The sequence below is a fragment of the Mobula birostris genome, chromosome 2 (assembly GCF_030028105.1).
Source record: "Mobula birostris isolate sMobBir1 chromosome 2, sMobBir1.hap1, whole genome shotgun sequence".
NCBI lineage: Eukaryota > Metazoa > Chordata > Chondrichthyes > Myliobatiformes > Myliobatidae > Mobula > Mobula birostris.
Window position 1 is genome coordinate 213,698,572 of NC_092371.1, and position 27,378 is coordinate 213,725,949.

The 27,378-nt window shown below is 40.2% G+C and overlaps 1 protein-coding gene and 1 non-coding gene across 2 annotated transcripts in view; one reads left to right on the top strand and one right to left on the bottom strand.

Moving 5' to 3' along the window:
* Positions 1–18,452: 18,452 nt before the first annotated feature.
* trnal-cag (transfer RNA leucine (anticodon CAG)) lies at positions 18,453–18,535 on the bottom strand. The gene has a single exon. It is a non-coding gene; the product is annotated as a tRNA-Leu (tRNA).
* Positions 18,536–22,226: 3,691 nt separating this feature from the next.
* Positions 22,227–27,378, top strand: part of c2h8orf74 (chromosome 2 C8orf74 homolog) — a 45,827-nt gene continuing 40,675 nt past the window's right edge. Inside the window, exon 1 of the mRNA XM_072279000.1 lies at positions 22,227–22,275. Coding sequence (XP_072135101.1) covers positions 22,228–22,275 — 48 coding nt within the window. The 5' untranslated portion in view covers position 22,227. The remainder of the gene's footprint in view (positions 22,276–27,378) is intronic.

The window sequence follows — 27,378 nt, forward strand, 5'->3', positions numbered from 1 at the left end:
GGGTAAATATTGAATCCAGGTTGCTGGAACTCTAAGGTAGTTGCACCACCTGTAGCACAATATTTCTTATCAAAGGTATCAAAATCCTGCAAGTTATTCTAAAATCTTACATACGTAGGTTCCTATAATTGTAGGTCCATTCAATTCATTTATGAAGCCATTGTTGCCTCCAGCGTCACTTCATTCCATGTGGTAACTGATCCGAAATAGAGCTAAGCCAAGTTTCTATTTTGAGAAATACAAATGTATAGGCTGTAATACACTTAGCAATTCCAAATCACAGAATTTTTACATTTCTCACAATAATGAGTTACTTTTTGCAAAACACTGATGTAACTCTTTAAATTTATAAATCCTTCATTTACAAATTCCTAGTAGTTTCTTCTTTGCTGGACCCCTGTGAAATACAAGTGGAGTGTAGATTATCTTCTGAACAAAGTAGATTATTGCTTAAGACATCTGTACTAGATCATAATTAACCCATGGATTCCATTGTCACCATACAACTTCAAATACAAACCCTGTATCTTATTCATTTTCCTCTCCTTAAAAGGTGCATCTGTGATTAACGTTTCCATAAGTTCAAATGGCATGGCTAAACCAAAGTAAATGTGTGATTATTATTTTTTGTTGTGTAAAGCAATTCCAATGAAATATGAATCATGTTAGGTTTCCAATTTAATTTCAACATTTCTCCTAAGGTTCAGTGCCTATTAGGCAAGACCTCAATAATTATCCTTCTGTGTGTGTTCTAACTTCTCCATTACCCAGGTAAACTAACATTAGTCAAGGAATGGATTGAAGTCCCACTTCATGGTCTTTCCATACACATTGTATTGAAGCTACTAAACTGACAAACGGAGTAGACGTGGGACTAACCCTTAAATTTGATATTGCAATTTGATACTGACTGCATGTGGGATATCTTCAAAAATATGTGAGAAAAATCTCATCTATGTAATATTCTTGCTTTCCTAGTATGCCTCAAAGAGCTACACAGTTAATTAATTAATTCTGAAGCACATCTATTGTTTTTTTCCAACAGACTTGCAGACAATCTGGTAATGGGGATGTCCCATAGTGAACAATATGATGAATGAACAGTTTGATGCTGAGTGCTGGGAACTGACCCTTGCCCAAGATAAAGGTAGGATTCTTTTCAACCCTGATGTGCCTCAAACAGGCAACCAATGCATCAAGCTGTAACACGATGAATAGTATTTCTTTCATACATATTGTTACTTGCTATCTATTTTCACATCTTAAAGGTCCTGTCAAGAAACATGACATTCTCTTTGATAATTTTTATTTTTCTCTCCTTCTACAATATCTAATCTTTGAGCAGTGTAGTGTGTCATTGCAGTAACATTTTTTCATTCCTCAGTAACATCCATCTTCTATTTTCACTCCTCACCATTTATTAAATGGAGAGTAGAAACAGGAGACTAGACCATCATGATTTGAGATAACTCTGCAGATTCCTCACCTTTATCTCTCTCTGAAGTCAAGTTCATCTACAGGATGAGTAAAAAACTCTTTGTCCTTTCTCAGTTCCACTCCAAAAATGAAATTTCACCGACATCTACTTCATTATGGTCTTGCTCTCTATTGTTTACCTGCATTGCACTTTTTCAGTTGCTTTTACTCTTTAATCTGCATTGTTATTGTCTTACTTTATTCTGGCTCACTGCATTGTGTAATGACTTAATCTGTTTAAACAGTGTGCAAGATAAGGTTTTCACTGTATCTTGGTATATATGACAATGATAAAACAATACCAATTTAAAATTTAAAATTTAAAGACTGAGCTGCTAATTATTTTTGATTTCTTCACTGACCTATGGAAGAGTGCCCCACATTAAGTACTCAGAAGTCTAGATTCACCAACCTCACTCAACAGACAGGTTTGACCTATTAAGGTTGCTTCCTGTATCTTAGGAACTACTCCTTAAAGAGTGCAGACATAAATAATCAAATATACTACCACTTACAATGCACTGACATGACCTTCATCCACCTGTGGGAAAGAGCAAAGATCTCAAACTTAGCACCAAGGCTGTGGCATTGATCCCTGTCCTCCTGTTTGAATCAGAGACATGGACAACCTAATAGTTACCTCAAAGCACTGGAGAAATGCCTTTGCAGTTCTGCCTCTGCAAATTCTTCAAATCCAACAGAACCAAAGGTGGATCAATGTCGTCAGCTTTTCCCAAGCTTACATCTCCAACTCTGAGGCACTATCATGTTCAACAAACTTTGATGGACATGCCTACTATATACCTGACAACAAACCTTTTAAAAAAAGCACGGTTTGTGGCAAACAATTTGAAGGGAAGGACAAAGCAAGTGATCCAAAGACTACCTCAAATATTCAATGAAAAAATGTGACACTTTCACTGAATCATGGGAATCCTTGGTTTTGGATCACTCCTACTGACAGAGAAGTTTTTGAAAAAGGACCAAGTATTTTTGAGTCTCCCTGACTGAAGCATATGAAAGGCAAGCAAATCACTCTATCCTGCACAAGAACATAAGAAACAGGAGTGGAAGTAGGTCAATTAGCCTTTCAAACCTGTCTTAAGAAGATTATCTCCCATTCTTCTATATCCCAATGAATATAGGCTAACCTGCTCAACCTTGCTTCATACAGGAAACCCTGCAACACAGGAATCAATTCAGTTGCTTCCAAATCAAGTATTTCTTTCCTCAAATATGAAACCAGCATCATATGTAGCACAGGGTCATTAGCATCCTATAAAGCTGTCTCAAAATTTTCCTACTTTTATACTCAATACCTCCTTCTGCAAAGGCCTTTTCAGTCCAGAATAGGTTTTCTTTCAATGTCAATGTCAGTGTCCTGCTGAATGACTGTCACTGACAGAAGGACCAGAGTATTGGTGGAAGGATGTGCAAGATGGATGTCAAACTTCTAACCCCCAAAATTATCAAGGATATTAAGCTAAGAAATTTAGATTATGCGGCTTGCGAATCACTCCCACCCCTTTAGGGAAGCAGTCACAATATTTATCTGGGAGGATGTTGTAAAAGCAAGAGAGAGCTAGAGGAAGGCATACCAACCCTAGGGAAGAATGCATAAAGTACTCATTGTGGAGTTGGTAGTAGTGGATATTGGGTCCTGATGTTATGGAGCCAGCCAGCCTTCTTCTTTGGCATCCTCCAAGATAATCTTCCAAGCCAGAATCCACTCAGGATAAAACATACTCACACTTCTTCTTTGAGAAGATTCACAGAGGGAGCAGTCTTCAGTGGATGGCTCCTTGCCTGTCACTTTAAAGATCTGCAGATTCTATTAAGCCAGACTATATGATGATCTAAAGCCCACATACAACAAAATCTCCCAGAACTTTTTGTTCTCTGCCATGGATGTTTGATAGGTGACAGTACGTGGGAAAGTCTTGGCCTTGGACAAGCAGACAATGTTGGGATTTTCCTTTGAAGTTAGTAAGTTCCTGGAAATGGCAGCTTGGCTGTTCTGGTGTACCCGTTTCAGTAGCAGTGGATGGGCCTATACCTGCTGGAAGTGTACAACACTATGTATAGGAGCAATGTATCTATTTTCTGTCTGTCTGTATTGTATTTTGTGCGGCATGTTTATTATGAATAATTTATCACATGGGTTGGGGCGTGGTAGAAATGAAGAGTATAGTTATGTATTCACCATTTGTCTTTAGGTCAGTTTTAGTCTAGGCTAGAACCAGAGGCAGCTGGAATGGGTTTTTTTATTGACCGTTTAAAACTGCTAACGTTTAAGTATGCTTAATTATGTTTGAATACACGTTGACTGCTTATTTCGTTATATTGTTAGTTTTAGTTTCTTTTTTTTATTGCTACAAGATTGTTGGTCTTTGCTGGTTTCTTACTGAAGGATTGAATGTACTTGTTCGGCTTACAACTTTATGATGCTTAGATCACATCAGACAGTATCTGTCTGATGTTCTGAGTCTCTGAGTCATTTTGGTTTGTTTTAAAGTAATTGCTATACTATGCTTCTAGCTGCCAGCATGTCAGAACTGAGAAGAAAGGATATCGTAAGTCTTGTCTACAAGCAACCAGGAAAGAGGGGAGAAATTAGAAACTGGCAAATCATCGCACTGTTAAATATGGATTACCAAATGTTGTCCAAGACCATTGCCAATTGATTCAAAACTATCTAGGCCTGGTGATTCATCTGGACTAAGTCAGTCCCATACCGAACAGGAAGATACCTTACAGATTGCACTGCTCAGGGATGCAGTTGCCGACATACAGGACAGGAAGACACTTGCCCATTAAGCTCAGATCTTAAGACAGGATTTCACATAGGCATATTATGGATTTCCTCTCCAAAATTACCTTGGGGAGCAAATGTGTAATCTTATTTAACTGTTGTACTACTTAAATGCTTTTCATTGAGTAGGAAACCCTCCAGATCAAAAATAGAGTTAGGCTCCCTTATCTTATTTTTGTGCTGAACCTGTCTGTTTGCTGAATCCATCGGAAGGGCTTGGGTACAGGAGGGGGTGACAGTTCCAGGAAGCAAAAGCATTCTGGTCAGATTCTCCCTATATACAGATGATATCACAGTTTTCTCAGGCTCACTGTCGGTTTGCAGATTAATGTGACCAGGCTGAACCAGAACATAACTGAAACCGTGTTCCTTGGCAGCCAGTTCAAATGATATGTTGTGTCCTTCACCGACTTCAGTGATTCCCTGATCGTTTCAGGCACCAGCGCAAGTGCAGAGAACCATGTACGACATATTGATAAGGTAAAGAAAAGGTGAGTGTACTGGAATCTCACTCACTGTTGGTAATGGGAAAGAGGTTGCTCATCGTGTGCAAGATGTTCTCATTGCTGTATGTGGAGCAGAGGTGACCCATTCCCCATAACCTTGCTGTAGCCATCATGCAAGATACCTCCCACTTCGCCTGGGGGTTAGTATTGAAGCACATCCTCAGAACTTCAGTGCATGGGCTGGCCCAGAAGGTTAGAATACATGTGATTCAGAGTGAGATAGTAAATTGGATCTAACATTGGCCTGGTGGCAGGAGGCAAAGGGTGGTAGTGGAAGGCTGCTTTTGGACTGAGGGTCTGTAATCAGTGGTGAGCCCCAGGGATTAGGGCTAGGTTCTTTATTATTCAGTATATTTATTCATAATTTGGAACACAATGTGTGACACCAAAATTGGTGGTACAGGCAGTCCATGAGTTGCTTTAGGGTTCGTTCATGACAATCGTCTAAGTCAATTTCTCCGTAAGTCAGAATTAACCACTTTTTATAGGTCATGATGCACATTGGCACCAATGACAAAGATAAAAAGAAGGAAGAAATCTTGTGCAGTAAGAATAAGGAGTTAGGAGAGAAGCTAAAGAGCAGGACCTCCAAGGTAGTAATCTCTGTTTTCTCTGCATACACTTTCTATAATTATTTCATTTCAGTGAATGCTCACCTAACACCACCTACACCATATATTAATGAACACTGCAATGCATATTATCATTATTATTATTAGCATTATTACTATTGCTTCTACTATTTTGAAAAGTGCTTTAAGAACAAGTGAGATAATTGCTTAAAGTTGGATTTCCTTAAGTCTGGTCATCTATAACTTGGGAATTTTCTGTACAATGGACAGTGAAGAAAATGTCTAAGGTTACATCAGCTAGTAGATCAACTCCAGAAGTGTGCAAGGGAATGGAAGATAAAACTTAAATCAGACAAGTGGAAAATGATGCATTTTGGGAAGTGAAACCAGAGTAGGACATAGACAATCAATGGATGGGCCTTAGGTGTGTTATTTTACAGGAAAACCTTGGACTACAAGTATATACTACCCTGAAAGTGGTGACATGGATAGGCAGGATAGTGAAGATATATAATGATCATTTTATATACATATATATATATATATATATCATATAATGATTGAATCATATCAATCATTATATGAAATGATTGCCTTTATCAGCTGAGGCATTGAGTTGGGATAGTGATAAGAAATAATAGTTAGAGAGGCAGACAGCAGATTTTGTGGCCACGAAAGACAAGCCAGATGGTGTGTTACCTCCCAGGTGCCGGGGTCCAGGGTCTCAGAGCAGGTGCAGAAGATTCTCCAGAGGGAGGGTATGCAGCCAGAGGTCATGGTGCAAATTGGTACCAATGAAAAAGGTAAAAAAAAAAAGGGGAAGAAGTCCTGTGCAGTAAGTAAAGGAGTAAGGGAAGAGGCTGAAGAACAGGGCCTCCAAAATAATAATCTCTGGATTACTCCCAGTATCATGTACTAGTCATGGCAGAATGGATGATAGAACTGATGAATGAGAGGCTGAAGATCTGGTTCAGGAGGCAGGGTTTCAGATTTCTGGATCATTGGGATCTCTTCGGGGGAAGGTATGACCTGTACAAAAAGGATAGGTTTACACCTGAATCCAAGGAGGGCTAATATCCTGCGGGCAGGTTTGTTAGAACTGATGGGGAGGGTCTAAGCTAATTTGGCAGAGGGAAGGGAACCAGAATGATAGGGCTGAGGATGGGGCAGTAGGTATACAAGTAGATGCAGCATGTAATGAGACAGCGAGGAAGGACAGGCAGATCATAGAGCAAAATTACAGTCAGTGGGATGAGTTGAGTGTAACATGAGGGCAAAATCAAAAAGGGTGATGAATACAGAACTGAAGGTGTTATATTTGAATGCATGCTGTACATGGAATAAGGTAAATGATTTTGTAGCGCAGTTAAAGATTGGCAGGCATGATGTTGTTGGCATCACTGAGTCATGGCTGAAAGAAGATTATAGTTGGGAGCTTAACATCCAAGGATACACCTTGTATTGAAAGACAGGCTCCTTTATCTTACGGTCTTACGGACAGGCAGTAGGCAAAGCTGGTGGGGTAGTTCTGGTGGCAAAACATTAAATCAAATCCTTATAAAAACGTGACATAGGATCGGAAGATATAAAATCCTTGTGGGTAGAGATAAGAAACTGCAAGGGTAAAAAGACCCTGATGGAAGTTATATACAGAACCTCTGAACAGTAGCCTGGATGTGCAATATAAATTACAACAGGAGACAGAAAAGGCATGTAATAAGTACAATGTTACGATCATCAAGGGGAATTTTGATATGCAGTAGATTGGGGAAAATCAGGTTGGTGCTGCATCTCAAGAGAAGGAATTTGTAGAATGCCTACAAGATGGCTTTTTAGAGCAGTTTGTGGATGAGCCCATTAGGGGAAAGGTAATTCTGGATTGGATGTTGTGTATTGAACCAGATTTGACTAGGGAGCTTAAGGTAAAAGAATTTTTAGCAGGTAGTTATCATAATATGATAGAATTCACCCTGCAGTTTGAGAGGTAGAATCGAAAGTCAGATGTATCCACATTACAATGGAGTAAAGGGAACTACAGAAGCATGAGAGAGGAACTGGCCAAAGTCAATTAAAAGTGGACACAATCAGGGATGATAGCAGAACAACAATGGCTAGAGCTTCTGGGGGCACAGTTTAGATACATCCCAAAGATGAAGAAATATTCTAAAGGCAGGATGATGCAACCATAGCTGACAAGGGAAGTTAAAGACAACACAAAAGCAAAAAAAGAGGTCATTTAATATAACAAAAATTAGAGAGAAGTTAGAGGATTGAAAAGTTTTAAAAAACTAATGGAAGGTAACAAGAAGATCATAAGGAGAGAAAAAGATTAAATATGAAGGCAAGCTAGCCAATAGTATAATAGAATACAAAAGGTTTTTCAGATATATGAAGAGTAAAAGAGAGGTGAGAGTGAATATCAGACTGTTGGAAAATGATGCTGGAGAGGTAACAACATTGGACAAAATAATGGCACGCGAACTGAATAAGTATTTTGTGTCAGTCTTCACTGTGGAAGGCACCAGCAGTATGCCAGAAATTTGAGAGTGTCAGGGGGCTAAACTGAATGTAGTTGCTACTCCTAAGGGGAAAGTGCTCAGGAAGCTGAAAAGTCTAAAGATAGATAAGTCATGCAGACAATATGGACTACGCCCAGGGTTATGAAAGAGGAGACATTAGTAATGATCTTTCAAGAATCACTACATTTTGAAATGGTTCCAGAGGACTGGAAAATTGCAAATGCCACTCCATTCTTTAGGGAGGAAGGGAGGCTAAAGAATAGGCCATTTAGCCTGACTTCGGTGGTTGGTAAGATGTTGGAGTCCATTATTAAGGATGGGTTTTGGCGTACTTGAAGGCCTAAGATAAAATAGGCAAAAGTCAACATAGCTTCCTTAGGGGTAAATCTTGTCAGAAAAAATCTGTTGGAATTCTTTGAGAAAATAACAGATAGGATAGACAAAGATTGTTTACTTGGATTTTCAGAAGGCCTTTGACAGGATGCCATACATTAGGCTATTTAACAAGATAAGAGCCCAAGGTATTACAGAAAAGATACTAGCATGGATAGAAAATTGTTGAGTGGCAGGGCAAAGAGTGGGAATAAAGGGGAACACGAGGAATTCTACAGATGCTGGAAATTCAAGCAACACACATCATTCATTCGTAAGGCCAGTGATGTTGTGGGGATGGAACTGGACTCTCTGACGGTGGTGTCTGAAAAGAGGATGCTGTCCAAGTTGCATGCCATCTTGGTCAATGTTTCCCATCCACTACATAATGTACTGGGTGGGCACAGGAGTACATTCAGCCAAAGACTCATTCCTCCGAGATGCAACACAGAGAGTCATAGGAAGTCATTCCTGCATATGGCCATCAAACTTTACAACTCCTCCCTTGGAGGGTCAGACACCCTGAGCCAACAGGCTGGTCCTGGACGTATTTTCTGGCATAATTTACATATTACTATTTAACTATTTATGGTGTTATTACTATTTATTATTTATGGTGTAATGAAAACCAATTTCCCTCGGGATCAATAAAGTATGACTATGACTATGACTATGACTATGACTATGATGACTATGACTATCAAGGTTGCTGGTGAACACAGCAGGCCAGGCAGCATCTCTAGGAAGAGGTAGTCGACGTTTCAGGCTGAGACCCTTCGTCAGGACTAACTGAAGGAAGAGCTAGTAAGAGATTTGAAAGTGGGAGGGGGAGATCCAAAATGATAGAAGAAGACAGGAGGGGGAGGGATGGAGCCAAGAGCTGGACAGTTGATTGGCAAAAGGGATATGAGAGGATCATGGGACAGGAGGCCCAGGGAGAAGGGAAAGGGGGAGGGGGGGAAAACCCAGAGGATGGGCAAGGGGTATAGTCAGAGGGACTGAGGGAGAAAAAGGGGAGAGAGAGAAAGAATGTGTGTATATAAATAAATAACGGATGGGGTATGAGGGGGCGTTGTGGAACAATCTATGTTCCAAACCTATTCTGGTATCTGTCCCCCAATTTTCCTTCGCTACATCGACGACTGCATTGGCGCTGCTTCCTGCACGCATGCTGAGCTCGTTGACTTCATTAACTTTGCCTACAACTTTCACCCTGCCCTCAAGTTTACCTGGTCCATTTCCGACACCTCCCTCCCCTTTCTAGATCTTCCTGTCTCTATCTCTGGAGACAGCTTATCTACTGATATCTACTATAAGCCTACTGATTCTCACATCTGTCTGGACTATTCCTCTTCTCACCCTGTCTCTTGCAAAAATGCCAACCCCTTCTCGCAATTCCTCCATCTCCACCGCATCTGCTCTCAGGATGAGGCTTTTCATTCCAGGACGAGGGAGATGTCCTCCTTTTTTAAAGAAAGGGGCTTCCTTTCCTCCACCATCAACTCTGCTCTCAAACGGATCTCCCCCATTTCACGCACATCTGCTGTCACTCCATCCTCCCGCCACCTCACTAGGAATAGGGTTCCCCTGGTCCTCACCTACCACCCCACCAGCCTCTGGGTCCAACATATTATTCTCCGTAACTTCCGCCACCTCCAATGGGATCCCACCACTAAGCACATCTTTCCCTCCCTCCGTCTCTCTGCTTTCCGCAGGGATCGCACACTACGCGACCCCCTTGTCCATTCGTCCCCCCCATTCCTCCCCACTGATCTCCCTCCTGGCACTTATCCTTGTAAGCGGAACAAGTGCTACACATGCCCTTACACATCCTCCCTTACCACCATTCAGGGCCCCAGACAGTCCTTCCAGGTGAGGCAACACTTCACCTGTGAGTCAGCTGGGGTGATATACTGCGTCCGGTGCTCCCGATGTGGCCTTCTATATATTGGTGAGACCCGACGCAGACTGGGAGACCGCTTTGCTGAACACCTACGCTCTGTCCGCCAGAGAAAGCATGATCTCCCAGTGGCCACACATTTTAATTCCACATCCCATTCCCATTCTGATATGTCTATCCATGGCCTCCTCTACTGTAAAGATGAAGCCACACTCAGGTTGGAGGAACAACACCTTATATTCCGTCTGGGTAGCCTCCAACCTGATGGCATGAACATTGACTTCTCTAACTTCCGCTAATGCCCCACCTCCCCCTCGTACCCCATCCGTTATTTATTTATATATACACATTCTTTCTCTCTCTCTCTTTCTTCTCCCTCTGTCTCTCTGACTATACCCCTTGCCCATCCTCTGGGTTTTTCCCCTCTCCCCCTTTTCCTTCGCCCTGGGCCTTCTGTCCCATGATCCTCTCATATCTCTTTTGCCAATAAACTGTCCAGCTCTTGGCTCCATCCTTCCCCCTCCTGTCTTCTCCTATCATTTTGGATCTCCCCCTCCCACTTTCAAATCTCTTACTAGCTCTTCCTTCAGTTAGTCCTGACGAAGGGTCTTGGCCCGAAACGTCGACTGTACCTCTTCCTAAGAATAAAGGGGACATATTTTGGTTGAATGCTGGTGACCAGTGTTGTTTTGCAGGGATTTGTATTGACCACTTCTTTTCATGCTATATGTCAACGATTTGAATGACGGAATTGATAGCTTTGTGGTGAAGTTTGCAGATGGTACAAATACTGGTGGAGGGGCAGGTTGTGTTGAGGAAGGAGAGAGTCTGCAGAAAGACGCAGATAATTTGACAGAATGGGCAAAAAAGAGGCAGATGAAATATAGTATGGGGAGTATATGGTCATGCACTATGGCAAAGGAATAAAGGCATAGATTGTTTTCTAAATGGAGAAAATTTTAAAAATCGAAGGTGTTCTAGGACTTGGGAGTCCTTATGCAGGATTCCCTAAAGGTTATCTTGCAGGTTGAGACTGTGGTAAGGTTAGAATTCATTTTGAGAGGACTGTGATAAATAAGCCAGGATGTGATGCTGAGGCTTTGTAAGGCATTTGTCAGACCATACTTGGAGTATTGTGAGCAGTTTTGGGCACTTATGAATGAATGAATGAATGAATGAATGAAATTTATTTTGGTCAGTACAAACATAACAAAAAGCATCATTTTCAATGATGATGTTATAGGACAAAATTAGAACAAAAACCATAAATATTCTTTAAAACAGACCGAAAGGGTGTAGGCTGAAGCTACAGCTTATTACGCCTACCCCTCTTACTTATACAACAACATATCTGGCGTCAATCATCACATCAAGACAAAAAAATTTCATCATCTTTTAACACAAAATCCAATTCCAAGTATCATTTATTTACATTACTCCCATTCATTTTAAATCATGTATTTTATATTTGTTCATCAAGTTATTTTTAAATAATTTTTTAAACTTGTTGAGTGTGGTGCATGTTTTTAAATTCTCACTACAACTGTTCCATAGATTCACCCCTCTGACTGAAATACAATGATTTTTTACATTTGTTCTTATCCTTTGTTTTTGAAATATACATGTTCCTCTCAAATCGTGTTGACTTTCTATCATTTTAAACAACCTTTGGATACTTTGTGGTAGTTGTCCATCTTTTACTTTATACATAATGTGTATTATTTTAAAATCTACGAAATCTTTGAATTTTAAAGTGTTTAGTTGAATAAATAGTGGATTGGTTGGCTCATAATAACTTGTCTTACTTACAATTCGTATGACTTTCTCTTGGAGTAGAAAAATTGAGTTTGTATTTGTTTTGTATGTATATCCCCATACCTCTACACAGTAAGTCATGTAAGGGACTATAAGTGAACAGTATAATGTATACAAAGATTCCTGATTTAAGAAATCTTGTGCTTTGTACAGTATTGTAATAGATTTTGACATTTTTGCTTTGACATAATTTATATGTGGTTTCCAGCTTAATTTACTGTCTATTACCACTTCTAAAAAATTTGTTTCAGATACCTTATCAATTTCAACATCATGTATTCTAAGTTTACTTTATGAGTTTGGTACATGGTTTCCAAATATTATGAATTTAGTTTTACTTAGATTCACTGATAATTTGTTAGTATCAAACCATTTCTTTATAATTTTTTGTTCTTTCTCCAGTGTATCCAAAAGTTGTTTCAGATGTTCCCCACTACAAAATACAATTGTACCATCAGCAAATAATATACATTTTAATGTCTGAGAGACCATACATACATCGTTTATATACAAAATGAACAGCAATGAACCAAGCACTGAATCTTGTGGAACCCCACAAGTTACCCTCAAAAGTTTTGAATTCGAGTTGTTTATATGTACATACTGATACCTGTCTTCCAAATAACAACTTAACCAGTCATGTGCCACCCCTCTAATACCATGTCTTTCTAATTTTGTTAATAATAATTTATGGTCAATGGTGTCAAATGCTTTTTTTAGATCAAGGAATATTCCCACTTTGTATTCATTTCTTCTACAAAGAAATTCGTTTCATATTTCTTCTACAAAATCTATTAATGCTGTTGTAGTGGTTCTGTTTTTTCTGATTGCTGTTCCCAGAGTATATTATGTTTTGTTATGAAATCATTTAACCTTCTTACAAATATTTTTTCCAATATTTTGGAAAACTGTGAGAGCAAAGAAACTGGTCTATAATTTGAAAATACATGTTTATTCCCAGCTTTGTATATTGGAAAGACTGATTATAAATATGAGTCAGTGGTTTCACAATACAGTCAATGATGTTTTTAATTAAATTATTATCATAGCCATTCCAATCTGTTGATTTCTTGCTAAGAAAAGATGTGCTGCATTAAAAAGGGTCTTGGGGAGGTTCACAGGGGTGATTCTGGGAATGAAAGGGTTAACATATAAGGAGCATTTAATAGCTCTGGTCCTGTAATTTAGAGATCAACTGGAGTTTAGAAGAATGATACTTGATTTTAATGAAACCTATTGAATAGAGATAGAGTGGAATTCCAGTGGTGAGTGAGTCTGGGACCAGAGGGAATAGTAGGATATCTATATCGAACAAGGATGAGGAGAAATTTCTTTATTCAGAGAGTGGTAAATCTGTGGAATTCATTGCCATGGATGGCTCTGGAAGCCATATCATTGAGTATCTTTAAAGCACAGGTTGATATAATTTTGATTAGTCAGGGCATCAAAGGGTACAGGGAGAAGGCGGAGAATGGTGTTGAGAGGGATAGTAAATCAGACATGATGGAATAGCAGTGCAGAGTTGATGGGCTGAGTGGCCTAATTCTGCTCCTATGTGTTATAGTCTTATAGTCATGTTACAGTTGTACAAAAAGTTGGTTAGGATGAACTTAAAGTATTATGTGCAGTTTGGCCACTTCACTTTAAAAAGGATATGATTAACCTAGCGAAGGTGTAGAAGAAGTTCACAGGAATGTTGCTTGGATTGGAGGGCTTACATTAATGTAGAGATTGGATAGGCTGGGACTGCTTTTTTCCCCAGAAAAAAAGAGATTGAGATTTATATTAGATCTTTGTAAGTTTTGAGGCTAGTTAGTCCCGGTCTTTTTCCTAGGATAGCAGAGCCTAAAACTAAGGGGCGAAGGGTTTAAAGGGAATCTAAATGTCAAGTATTTCCCAGAGAGGATATATATGGTAGGAGCTGCCAGAGGAAATGGTAAAGGCCTATACAACTACAATGCTTAAAAGACATTTGGACAAATAGATGGAGGTAAAATGGTCTAGAGGGTTATGTACCACAGTCAAAACCAATTATTGTTAGTAGGCATCTTGGTAGGCTTGGATGAAATGGGCTGTACGGACTGTTTCTAACCTGCATAACTCTATGTTCTATGTATCAACAAAGGGACGAAATATCCACAATGTGATCTTTACTGTGACGGCTACTTTTGTGTGTGGCTGCAACAAGTGGGTGGAGGTGTTGAGATTATTTCCATGCCCCGCTTACCTGTTGTAAGGATGGGTCCAACCACACTGCCTTGAATGCTTCTTTTAATTGCATTGTGTCGCACCACCAGCCTCACATTGAACACTTCTCCATAAAACTCATTTGACGACAAAATGATTATGCAGTAGAGTAGTTGAACAAAATGTCATGGAGTCCTACAGGAAAAGGAAACTGTTGGATCAGTGGTCAGTTTCTCTGAGCAGACTGTCATAGTCATTTGACAGAATGCTTCATCACCAAAGTTTTCAAACAAGCAACACGATCTTGCTGAGTTAGCGATGAGGAAGGCCTTTTCCATGGATTTTTTTTTTGTGTATGATCGGCATATTGACCTGACTATATACCGTCCAATGGATGTCCGTAGTTGAGGCGAGACTATTGCCCATCTCCTCAGAGAATGTTCTTGCCAAAAAAAAATCTGGGATGAGGTACAAGTTTTTCTTCAAAAAAAAACCCCTGCATGACATGGAACTCCGTGTTGTTTATGCTTTGGGGACATACAGGTATCAATGTCACTCTCTAGGTGGCACAGTCTATTTCCAGGACCGTATACTGTATGGTGTGCTGAACATGATGTAGCCACCGCAAGGGTTCAGTAGACAAGGGTCAGTAGACAAGGGTCAGTGTTCAGGCCTCTTGCATTTCCACACAAATTAGTCGAAATTTGTGTTGGAATGCACCCCCTCACTCCCCCCACCACCCACCCAGCAACATCACCTTTAAATTACAGTACTACTTTCAATATGTAACTGAATGGCAATTAATGATTTGCTAATGTTAAATAACAGGAATAATATGACACACTGGAATTTTAAGTTATTATTTTGACTTTTTTTAAATGAAAAAATATATTTTGAAACAGCAAACATAAGACTTGTAGCTGTATTTGTAAATATTGTAAGTAAATATAATGAAATCAATCTAAAGTCTTGGAGTCAGACAGCTCAGAAACAGACCCTTCAGCCCACAGTATGTATGCCAATAAAGCGACTACAGTATTCGAATCCCATTTGTGGGAATATGTTTCTTAGCTCCATTGTCCTGATGATTCCAAGTTATTTGTCTGGATTCTTCTTGAGTATTGCAAGGGGATCTTCCTTCGCCCATAGAAACATAGGAACATAGAAAATAGGTGCAGGAGTAGGCGATTCGGCCCTTCGAGCCTGCACCACCATTCAGTATGATCATGGCTGATCATCCAACCCAGAACCCTGTACCTTGCCTTCTCTCCATACCCCCGATCCCTTTAGCCACAAGGGCCATATATAACTAATCTTAAATATAGCCAATGAACTGGCCTCAACTGTTTCCTGTGGCAGAGAATTCCACAGATTCACCACTCTCTGTGTGAAGAAGTTTTTCCTCATTTTGGTCCTAAAAGGCTTCCCCTTTATCCTCCAACTGTGGCCTCTCGTTCTGGACTTCCCCAACATCGGTAACAATCTTCCTGCATCTAGCCTGTCCAATCCCTTTAGGATTTTATACGTTTCAATAAGATCACCCCCCAATCTTCTAAATTCCAACGAGTATAAGCCTAGCCGATCCAGTCTTTCATCATATGAAAGCCCTGCCATTCCAGGAATCAATCTGGTGAACCTTCTTTGTACTCCCTCTATGGCAAGAATGTCTTTCCTCAGATTAGGGGACCAAAACTGCACACAATACTCCAGGTGTGGTCTCACCAAGGCCTTGTACAACTGCAGTAGTACCTCCCTGCTCCTGTACTCGAATCTTCTTGCTATGAATGCCAGCATGTCATTCGCCTTTTTCACCGCCTGCTGTACCTGCATGCCCACTTTCAATGACTGGTGTATAATGACACCCAGGTCTCGTTGCACCTCCCCTTTTCCTAATCGGCCACCATTCAGATAATAATCTGTTTTCCTGTTTTTGCCACCAAAGTGGATAACCTCACACTTATCCACATTAAATTGCATCTGCCATGAATTTGCCCACTCACCTAACCTATCCAAGTCACCCTGCATCCTCTTAGCATCCCCCTCACAGCTAACACTGCCGCCCAGCTTTGTGTCATCCGCAAACTTGGAGATGATGCATTTAATTCCCTTATCCAAGTCATTAATATATATTGTAAACAACTGGGGTCCCAGCACTGAGCCTTGAGGTACCCCACTAGTCACTGCCTGCCATTCTGAAAAGGTCCTGTTTATTTCCACTCTTTGCTTCCTGTCTGCTAACCAATTCTCTATCCACATCAATACCTTACCCCCAATACCGTGTGCTTTAAGTTTGCACACTAATCTCCTGTGTGGGACCTTGTCAAAAGCCTTTTGAAAATCCAAATATACCACATCCACTGGTTCTCCCTTATCCACTCTACTAGTTACATCCTCAAAAACTTCTATGAGGTTCGTCAGACATGATTTTCCTTTCACAAATCCATGCTGACTTTGTCCAATGATTTCACCGCTTTCCAAATGTGCTGTTATCACATCTTTGGTAACTAACTCTAGCATTTTCCCCACCACCAATGTTAGGCTAACCGGTCTATAATTCCCCGGTTTCTCTCTCACTCCTTTTTTAAAAAAGCGGGGTTACATTAGCCATCCTCCAATCCTCATGAACTAATCCAGAATCTAAAGAGTTTTGAAAAATTATCACTAATGCATCCACTATTTCTTGGGCTACTTCCTTAAGCACTCTGGGATCAGAACATCTGGCCCTGGGGATTTATCTGCCTTTAATCCCTTCAATTTACCTAACACCACTTCCGAACTAACACGTATTTTCCCCCACTTCCTCCATCTCACTAGACCCTCTGTCCCCTACTATTTCTGGAAGATTACTTATGCCCTCCTTAGTGAAGACAGAACCAAAGTAATTATTCAATTGGTCTGCCATGTCCTTGCTCCCCATAATCAATTCACCTGTTTCTGACTGTAAGGAACCTACATTTGTCTTAACCAATCTTTTTCTTTTCACATATCTATAAAAGCTTCTTTGGAATTGATACTATCCCTAATTTCCCTCGTCAGCCACAGGTGCACTACCTTCCCTGATATATTCTTTTGCCAAACTGGGATGAACAATTGTTGTAGTTCATCCATGCGATCTTTAAATGCTTGCCATTGCACATCCACCATCAACCCTTTAAGTATCACTTGCCACTCTAATCTTAGCTAATTCACGTCTCATACCTTCAAAGTTACCCTTCTTTAAGTTCAGAACCTTTGTTTCTGAATTAACTATGTCACTCTCCATCCTAATGAAGAATTCCACCATATTATGGTCACTCTTACCCAAGGGGCGCCTCATGACAAGATTGCTAATTAACCCTACCTCATTGCTCAATACCCAGTCTAGAATGGCCTGCTCTCTAGTTGGTTCCTCGACATGTTGGTTCAAAAAACCATCCTGTATACATTCCAAGAAATCCTTTTCCTCAGCACCCTTACCAATTTGGTTCACCCAATCTATATGTAGATTGAAGTCCCCCTTTATAACTACTGTTCCTTTATTGCACGCATTTCTAATTTCCTGTTTAATGCTATCCCCAACCTCACTAGTACTGTTAGGTGGCCTGTACACAACTCCTACCAACGTTTTCTGCCCCTTCGTGTTATACAGCTCTACCCATATCGATTCCACATCCTCCTGACCAATGTCCTTCTTTTCTATTGTGTTAATCTTCTCTCTAACCAGCAATACTACCCCACCTCCTTTTCATTCATGTCTATCCCTTCTGAATATTGAATATCCCTGAATGTTGAGCTCCCATCCTTGGTCACCCTGGAGCCATGCCTCTGTGAACCCAACTATATCATAATAACAACCTGCACTTTTAATTCATCCACCTTGTTACGAATGCTCCTTGCATTGACACACAAAGTCTTCAGGCTTGCTTTTACAACACTCTTGGCCCTTATACAATTATGTTGAAAAGTGGCCCTTTTTGATTTTTGTCCTGGATTTGCCGGACTGCCACTTTTACTTTTCACCTTACTACTTTTTGCTTCTAGTTAGTCCTGACGAAGGGTCTCGGCCTGAAACGTCGACTACACCTCTTCCTAGAGATGCTGCCTGGCCTGCTGCGTTCACCAGCAACTTTGATGTGTGTTGCTTGAATTTCCAGCATCTGCAGAATTCCTGTTGTTTACTTTTTGCTTCTACCCTTCTATATGTGTTATGAATACAAAACATTTTTAGACATTGTTAAGAATCAAAATTATTTACAAGATTATATTTTCATTAATTTCTAGATAAAATTTATGTTCGCTAAAAGACACAAAATATGTCAGGAGTGGGATTCGAACCCACGCCTCCAGAGGAGACTGCGACCTGAACGCAGCGCCTTAGACCGCTCGGCCATCCTGACTGATGAAATACAGTTTCATTAAACTCACTTCTGACTGATAAATAATGTAGTTTTCTCTTCCAAATTTTTGTTTATTTTTGTGCATTGACCCTTCACAAAAAGGCCTCGCTGCTCTCCGATACTCAACCATGAGAGCGGTACCGATCGTGGACGTGCTGTATCCTAAATTAGCACTACAGGCAAGCGGCAACCTGTCAATCACATCACTGACCCGCCCATTAAAACTACACGCCTTCCTGATTGGACGATTGTCCGTATGTTGATAGGCTGAGTTTTGTAGGCACGATTGTATCATTTTAGATTTGTTTTCTGTTCATCTATTTTAGTAGTATATTTTCTCAATTTAAGAATATTTCAGATTTGCTTGTGTGGTTAAGCTGGAGGAAGCCGAATATAATTCGGTGTCCGCACCGATGGTTTATCTATTGTTGCATTGAGCTGGGAAATTATCACTGCAGAACTACTGTTCAGTCAAGAAGGATTACAAGAGGATAGAAGTGCGAGGGGGCAAATAGGAGGCTGAAAAAGGACAGTAACTGAAGAGAAGTGAAACAAATTAAGGAATGATCCCTATCTTGTGGGTAAATTCCCTGATACAGACTGGGACCTTCTTACAGATTTTCGCTTGAACGGGAGTCTTTCCCATTCAGGGTAAAGTGCGATTTTGCGATTCTTCAATTCTTAGCCGTTGACGTAGCTAGGACTTTATAGTTTCCTACTCAGTCCCCAAAACTGGTCCTAGTGCAAGGGTGGGAAATTTCGAGGTAAATAAAACTTTTGTCCCTCAGCATGGAAATTGGTACAAGGAAGTGCTGGCGGTCATTTCCGTCGAGGAGACGTAGATCTACTCAAAAACATGAACTTACAGAGTATCTTCTAATTGTGAAATATCCCAGAACATTGTCCAATATAAAGCTTGGTGTCCAAAAATCTGTTTAAGGTAGAATTTTGTCACTCAAATCTGATCCCAGGCCTTCATTCCACATTGGCTTTCTTACATTCTAGCTGGATCCCACATACCAAAACAACTCTGTTACTCACAGCGACGAGAAAGTCTGCAGTTGTTTTAAATCCAGGCAACGCATTCAAAATGCTGGAGAAACTCAGCAGGCCAGCACAGCCTAGATGAAGGGTCTTGGCCTGAAACGTCGACTGCTTACTTTTTTTTCCATATATGCTGCATGGCCTGCTGAGTTCGTCCAGCATCTTGTGTGTGCTGCTATTATTCACAGTGTTCAATCTGATCGTGTAAAAGGTACTCAGTCGTTTTCATCTTTTTTTGATGTACTCCTCCATTGCTCTCCTCCAACACCTCTTCAAATTGGCAACAATTATACCAGTGCCTGAGAAGAATAATGAGAGCTGCCTTAATGACTATCACCCAGTAGCACTCACATCGACGGTGATGAAATGCTTTGAGAGGTTGGTCATGACTAGACTGAACTCCTGTCTCAGCAAGGACCCATTGCAATTTGCCTATCGCCACAATAGCTCAACGGCAGACGAAATCTCAATTGCTCTCCACACAGCTTTAAACAACCTGGACAACACAAACACCTACATCAGGATGCTGTTCATCGACTATTGCTCAGCATTTAATACCATCATTCCCACAATCCTGATTGAAAAGTTGCAAAACCTGGGCCTCTGTACCTCCCTCTGCAATTGGATCCTCAACTTCCTAACCGGAAGATCACAATCTGTGCAGATTGGTGATAACATATCCTCCTCACTGACGATCAACACTGACACACCTCAGGGATGTGTGCTTTGCCCACTGCTCTACTCTCTATATATCCATCACTGTGTGGCTAGGCATAGCTCAAATACCATCTATAAATGTGTTGATGATACAACCATTGTTGGTAGAATCTCAGATGGAGACGACAGGGAGTGAGATATACCAACTAGTGGAGTGGTGTCACAGCAACAACCTTGCACTCAACGTCAATAAGACGAAAGAGCTGATTGTGGACTTGAGGAAGAGTAAAACGAAGGAACACAAACCAATCCTCATAGAGGGCTCAGAAGTGGAGAGTGAGCAATTTCAAATTCCTGGGTGTCAAGATCTCTGAGGATCTAACCTGGTCCTAACATATCGATGCAGTTATAAGAAGGCAAGACAGCCACTATTCTTCATTAGGAGTTTGAAAACGTTTGGCATGTCAACAAATACACTCAAATACCTTTATAGATGTACCGTGGAGAGTACTTTGACAGGCTGCATCGCTGTCTGGTAAGGGGGGGGGGGGCGAAAGGAGCCGCAGAAGGTTGTAAATCTAGTCAGCTCCAGCTTGAGTACCAGCCTGCAAAGTACCCAGGACATCTTCCAGGAGTGGTGTCTCAGAAAGGCGGCGTCCATTATTAAGGACTTTCAGCACCCAGAAAAAGACTTTCATCATCTTTTCTCACGGTTACCATCAGGCAGGAGGTACAGAAGCCTGAAGGCACACACTCAGCGATTCAGGAACAGCTTCTTCCCTTCTGCCATCCGATTCCTAAATGGACATTGAACCCATGAACACTACCTTACTTTTTTGATATATATATAGTACTTCTGTTTTATTATTATTTCTTCTTCTTCTTCTTCTGTGTTAGGTATTGATTAAACTGCTGCTGCTGCTAAGGTAATAAGCCTTATGACACATGCCAGTGATAAGAAACCTGATCCTGAATCTGAAATTGGACTATCTAAGTGACACCAAGCTCACCTTATATGTACAGTTACCTAAAAAAAAATCAGGTTGTCTGTTGATTGCTTTGGAAGGCCGGTTAAAAAGTATACAGCATTGCAGTAATCTAGTCTACTGGATATAAAGACGTGAATTAGTTTTTCATCATCATTGCGTGACAAATGATAACGCAGAGGACAGAATATGTACCACAAATTTTAAACATATGTAGCTTAAAACTTGAACATTTTTGACACAGAAGATTGCAACTAATTTTTTTTTAAAACTCGGTAGCATACCCGCCACCTCGGCCACTGGGCCTTGGTACGCTGAAACTGTACGCTGAATTGAATAACTTTTCCTAGCCTTGGTATCAAACTAAACACAAAACTGAGCTTTGGTCACACATCCGGACCAACATTGAATGACTGTCTTTATCATCTGTCTCCACCCTTGCTGTAAGTTATCGGGAGCATGTTCCTGTTATAGCTCGGGGGGGGGGGGTGGAGAAAGCAAAGTATTCGTAGAAGAGTCCTTGTATTTCAACAGTTTCCTCCATATTTCACAGATAAATTGATAATTTATGCAGGAAGTATGTTAACTGTTATTTTGTGCTCATAGTTGTATTTTTGTATCCCATGCGTGTATTCAAAAAAAGTACTGGAGTTACTTGGGAAGGTGGACTAGAAGAGAACAGGTGGAAATATGAAGAATAGGAAGAAGTATTGTTATGGAGAGAGGAAAGAGATCTAACATTCACCTTGATAATTATCTATCAGAACTGTAAAAAAGTAAAAGATGTCTTTAGCTGAAATTAGATTAAAAGCGGCGGACAATGCTATTGCAAACTGAAATATCTATATAAAACAGTGAAAAGCTATGAGAGTTTAGATGCTTCCCAGCCGCAGGAACCCTACTGCCAGCACTATCAGAGTCAGCGGGAAACCTCCGACTCCCCCATGCAAGGTGACGCGAACCGAGCTTTCCCGGATGTGACGCAAACAGCGTCCCCTAGCAACCATGAGCTGGTTAACAGCGGAGGACCTGTGGCAGGTGATAAGGCTTCAGGTAAAAGAAAGCCGGGCTGGTGGCGTGTACCCGCGCAGTACTGGGTGTCAGCAGCAATCCCGAGGCGGGAGTGAGGTTAGGGAGGGCTGGACAGGTTGGGAAGAGGGAGAAGAGATGGTCCTCAGAATGGGGAAGGTGACGAGAATGGATTGAGATGAATGGGGAATCTCCAATGCTACTGCCGTGAGGATAGACTCGTGCAGATTACATTGAATATCAAAAGAAACGTGCTTGTCTCCCTAACTATAAGGAAAGACGAGTAATTATGCAATACCTTTTACAGCTTGAGTTGTGTAAATTTGAGTTCATATATAAACCTCTGATTTGCAGCCAATAAAACACTACTTGGAGCATTCATAATGATTCAAAAGTGTGGCAAGTTTAGATAGATAAGAAGTCTATAAACGTTTAAAAAGTACACACCAGGTAATAATATTTGTCTAGTGTGTATAGAAAAAATAATTTAATGGTGGACTAAACTACCCTCACCGCTTAAGAACTTGACTAGCTCTCGTAACTTCCGTGAGGATTACACTCCAGTAAGAATTTTAAAGGATAATGGATGGGAAGAAGTTTTAAAATACTGTATTTGTACCTGTTATTTCATTAAATGAGTGAATATTGTAATCGTTATTTTGTACACAATGAAATACTGAAAATGTAAGTTACATTGATTCACTTTATGTCCTTCTGATTCAAGGGGATTGACAGGACAGATAATTTAATGACTTTCCAGTTTCTGGATGCCAGGTATTATATTGAACTAACATTTAACAGCGCCTATTGCCAGATTTGCATCAGATATCACTACATCATTGTGGTTAATATCACTTGAAATTAGTGGGGCATTTTGCTACCTGTAAAATTAGGATTAGTTTGATAATTGAGGGTTAAATGGTGGTCAGGACATTGGGGCAAACTACTGGTGCTATACCATTATGGTGCAGCTCAGTTTGGCTGCCATGAAGAAGCTATTACTGTGTGCAGCTACTGGAGTAAGCAGAGTAGATCTTAACATTATTCATCATGTAGTGCTGTCACATCAGGATGATTGGTTCCAGCTAACAGCGTCTTTTAACCTGGATTTATTGAGGAGATAATTGCATTTTGTTATCCAGCATTACACTGCTCAACTTCTGCAACTGCAGCCTAAAAACATTATTCCTCCTTGATCTATGTTGTCATTGAAATGGGTGATCATGTCTTCTGACCCACAGCACATTAAGCCTTAGATGGTATATCCTAAAGGCCCAGCTTTGGGACACCCTGTTGGGCTTTTGACAGCATGCTTTTGTCAAAGACCTCTTTCACTGGTTTCAAGTACTGCTGAAAGTCGGAAACATTTCAAATCAGGTTGAATAAATTTAAACCAATATCAGAAGAATTAACTAACCTCTTTTGTACTTACGTTTTTAATCAAGGATGGTGATCCGTGTGAAGCACATGCAGCTCCTCGTGTTTGTGTCCCAATGCAAAACTCATTGATGATTCAAAGAGCAGAGTTGGAGTTTGGAAGGGATACCTTGTGCTTAGTGTTTTTGCAGATGCTAAACAAAAACATATATTTGAATAATATCACAGAAATAAAAAATATTACTCAAAAGAGAATAAAAAAAGTTAAAGTCAAAATGTACTTTTAAGTTTATGGACTTTTGAAAAACAAAACAGTCACATTTCAGAAACAGAAGTTTAAAATTGGATAAGGTGGTTTAGCTGTAAAACCTTCGCCCTAGTTGGTTCCAATGAAAAAACATTACCTGCTCTGCTCTGTTTGACAAACACTTTCTGTCATGTCTTTCCTTGTATTCTGCTTATCTTTGAATCACATTGTTTTCCAAGTATGTTGTTCAGACAGTTCGGTATGATCTACTCAGTGCATACTTACACCCTTCACTATTTGTCCTTTACTATTTCCTTTCCTCAAGTAGAATTTCTGGATTTTGTTTCACGAAAAGTTTGTGGAGGAAATAGAACATTTCAATGACCCTCTAGAATTCTTCTGAACTTACTTTATTGCTTTCCTTGTGTTTACACTAACCATTTTTTATTTCTTAACAGAAGCACCCAGTGCCAGTGACTTGGAAATTAAATAACAGTGTACGGTTTTAATGGGCAGACCATGCTGCTCACTATCTAGCTGTAGCTAGTACATTTCTGACTTCTCTGTGAGTTGAGTGTGGAAGTCAGGAACACTTTGAAGTTCAGATGTTGGTGTCTCTGATCTTGGTGCACCACGAAAGTCTGAGGCCAAGTGACCTAAAGTCTTCCTATTTCACAGGTAGTGAGGCCTGAAGAATTTTTCAGGTCTCATGGGATGAAAAGAAAATTACATTCATAGGAACTGTGAGGGCGTGTGAGTGAGCCAGATCAAGTATAATCCAACCCATTGTACATAGAACAACACAACACAGGAACAAACCCTTTGGCCCATGATGTTGTGCTGAGCTAATTAAATTGGGAATTAAATGCTTAACTAAGTTGATTGCTTCTGCCTACACAGTGTCCTTATCCCACCATTCTCTACACATTTGTGTACCTTTCTAAGAGCCTCTTGAACATCTCTATCATATTTTTTCAAGGAAGTTACAAGCAGGGTAGACAAAGGAAATGTAGTAGATGTGGTGTACTTGGATTTTCAGAAGGCCTTTGAAAAGGTGCTGCACATGAGGCTGCTTAGCAAGATAAGAGCCTAAGGAATTACAGGGAAGTTACTGGCATGGGTAGAGCATTGACTGATTGGCAGAAAACGGAGAGTGGGAATAAAGGGATCCTATTCTGGCTTGCTGCCGGTTACTAGTGGAGTTCCACAGGGGTCGGTGTTGGGACCGCTGCTTTTAACAATGTATGTCAATGATTTGGACTATGATATTAATGAATTTGTGGCTAAGTTTGCTGGTGATACAAAAATAGGTGGAGGAGCAGGTAGTATTGAGGAAACAGAGAGCCTGCAGAGAGACTTAGATAGTTTAGGGGAATGGGCAAAGAAGTGACAAATGAAATACAAAGTTGGAAAGTGTATGGTCGTGCACTTCGGTGGAAGAAATAAATGGACAGACTATTATTTAGATGGGGAGAGAATTCAAAATGCAGAGATGCAAAGGGACTTGGGAGTCCTTGTGCAGAATACCCTAAAGGTTAACCTCCAGATTGAGTCAGTGGTGAAGAAGGCGAATGCAATGTTGGCATTCATTTCTAGTGGTATAGAATATAAGAGCAGGGATGTAATGTTGAGGCTCTATAAGGAACTTGTAAAACCACGCTTGGACTATTGTGTGCAGTTTTGGGCTCCTTATTTTAGAAAGGGTATACTGACATTGGAGAGGGTTCAGAGAAGATTCACGAGAATGATTCCAGGAATGAAAGGGTTACCGTATGAGGAACATCTGGTAGCTCTTGGGCTGTATTCCCTGGAGTTCAGGAGAATGAGGGGGATCTCATCGAAACATTCCGAATGTTAAAAGGCCTGAACAGATTAGATATGGCAAAGTTATTTCCCATGGTAGGGGCGTCTATGACAAGAGGGCACAACTTCAGGATTGAAGGATGTCCATTTAGAACAGAGATGTGGAGAAATTACTTTAGTCAGAGGGTGGTAAATCTGTGGAATTTGTTGCCACGAGTGGCTGTGGAGACCAAGTCATTGGATGAATTTAAGGCAGAGATAGATAGATTCTTGATTAGCCAGGGCATCAAAGGGTATGGGGTGAAGACAGGGGAGTGGGGATGACTGGAAGAATTGGATCAGCCCATGATTGAATGGCGGGCAGACTCGATGGGCTGAATGGCCTACTTCTGCTCCTATATCTTATGGGCTTATGGTCTTATATTTGCCTCCTCCACCAACCCGGAGTACATTCCAGACACCCAGCAATTTCTGTGTTAAAAAAACTTGCCCTGTACATGTCTTTTGAACCAACCCCCTTTCACTTTAAATGCATGTCCTCTAGTATTAGATATTTCAACCCTGAGTAAAAGATATCTAAGCTTCTCATAACCTTCTAAATGTCTGTGTAATAATAATAATAATTTTTGACAGAAAGTAAAACATATCTCTTACCTTAACGAAAAATCACAAATAACCCATCAAAATATATCCTATTACTTGTTTACAAACAAAATAAAAAATTGTAACATCATGGATTTCGCAACTACTCACCACTCACTTAGATACCCACAATATACTTGCAGAAGCACAGAGAGGATGTCGTCAGGGTACGAAAGGACGTAAAGAACAAGTGATAATAGATTCTGTAATTCTAAATCAAGCCCGGAGGATAAGCAGAAATCTTTTATGTTGCCATATTGAGTACCAAAAAGCATTTGATTCTGTCCCACACTTATGGCAAATAGAAGTTCTTAATATATATAAATTACACCCAATATTCTGAAATTCCTATAATATCTGATGAAGCATTGGTGTGCTATAATCATCCTGTCTATTAACAACCAAAAAAGGACAACCACAGTTATCAAAATAAACTGAGAGATTTTTCAGGGTGGCTCTCCAAGCCCACTATGGTATTGACTAGGTTTAAACCCACTAGCTAATTAACTGAATCAGAGGAAAATAGGGTATCATATCAGAAACAAACAGATTAATTATACCTTGACACACCTTCTATATATGGATGATTTGAAATTATACCCCCCCCCCCCTTGATCAGTAAAGCTAAAGTAGTTAATTCGAGTAGTAGAAATATTTGCAAAAGATATAAACATGAACTTTGGACTCGACAAAGGCAGAACATAAAGAAAGGTGAAGCAGAGCTAATAGAGTACGAACCAGAGCGGTAGGATACAATACAACCAAAGAATGAATATCAAACTATAAGTATTTGGGATATCAACAAGCAAAGAAAATAGATCATACTGCAATAAAGGGAAAATTTTCGACAGAATTTATTTCAAGGTTTAAGAAAATCTGCCAAACAGAGCTCAATAGTAAAAATATAACAAAGGAAATAAACACCTTCACTATACCCATATTAACATATACTTTTGGCCTAATATCTTGGTCCAAAACTGATCTGGGAAATTTACAAAGAAAAGTAAGAAATGAAATGGCAAACTTTAGAAAACACTATGTACACTCTCAGTATGCTG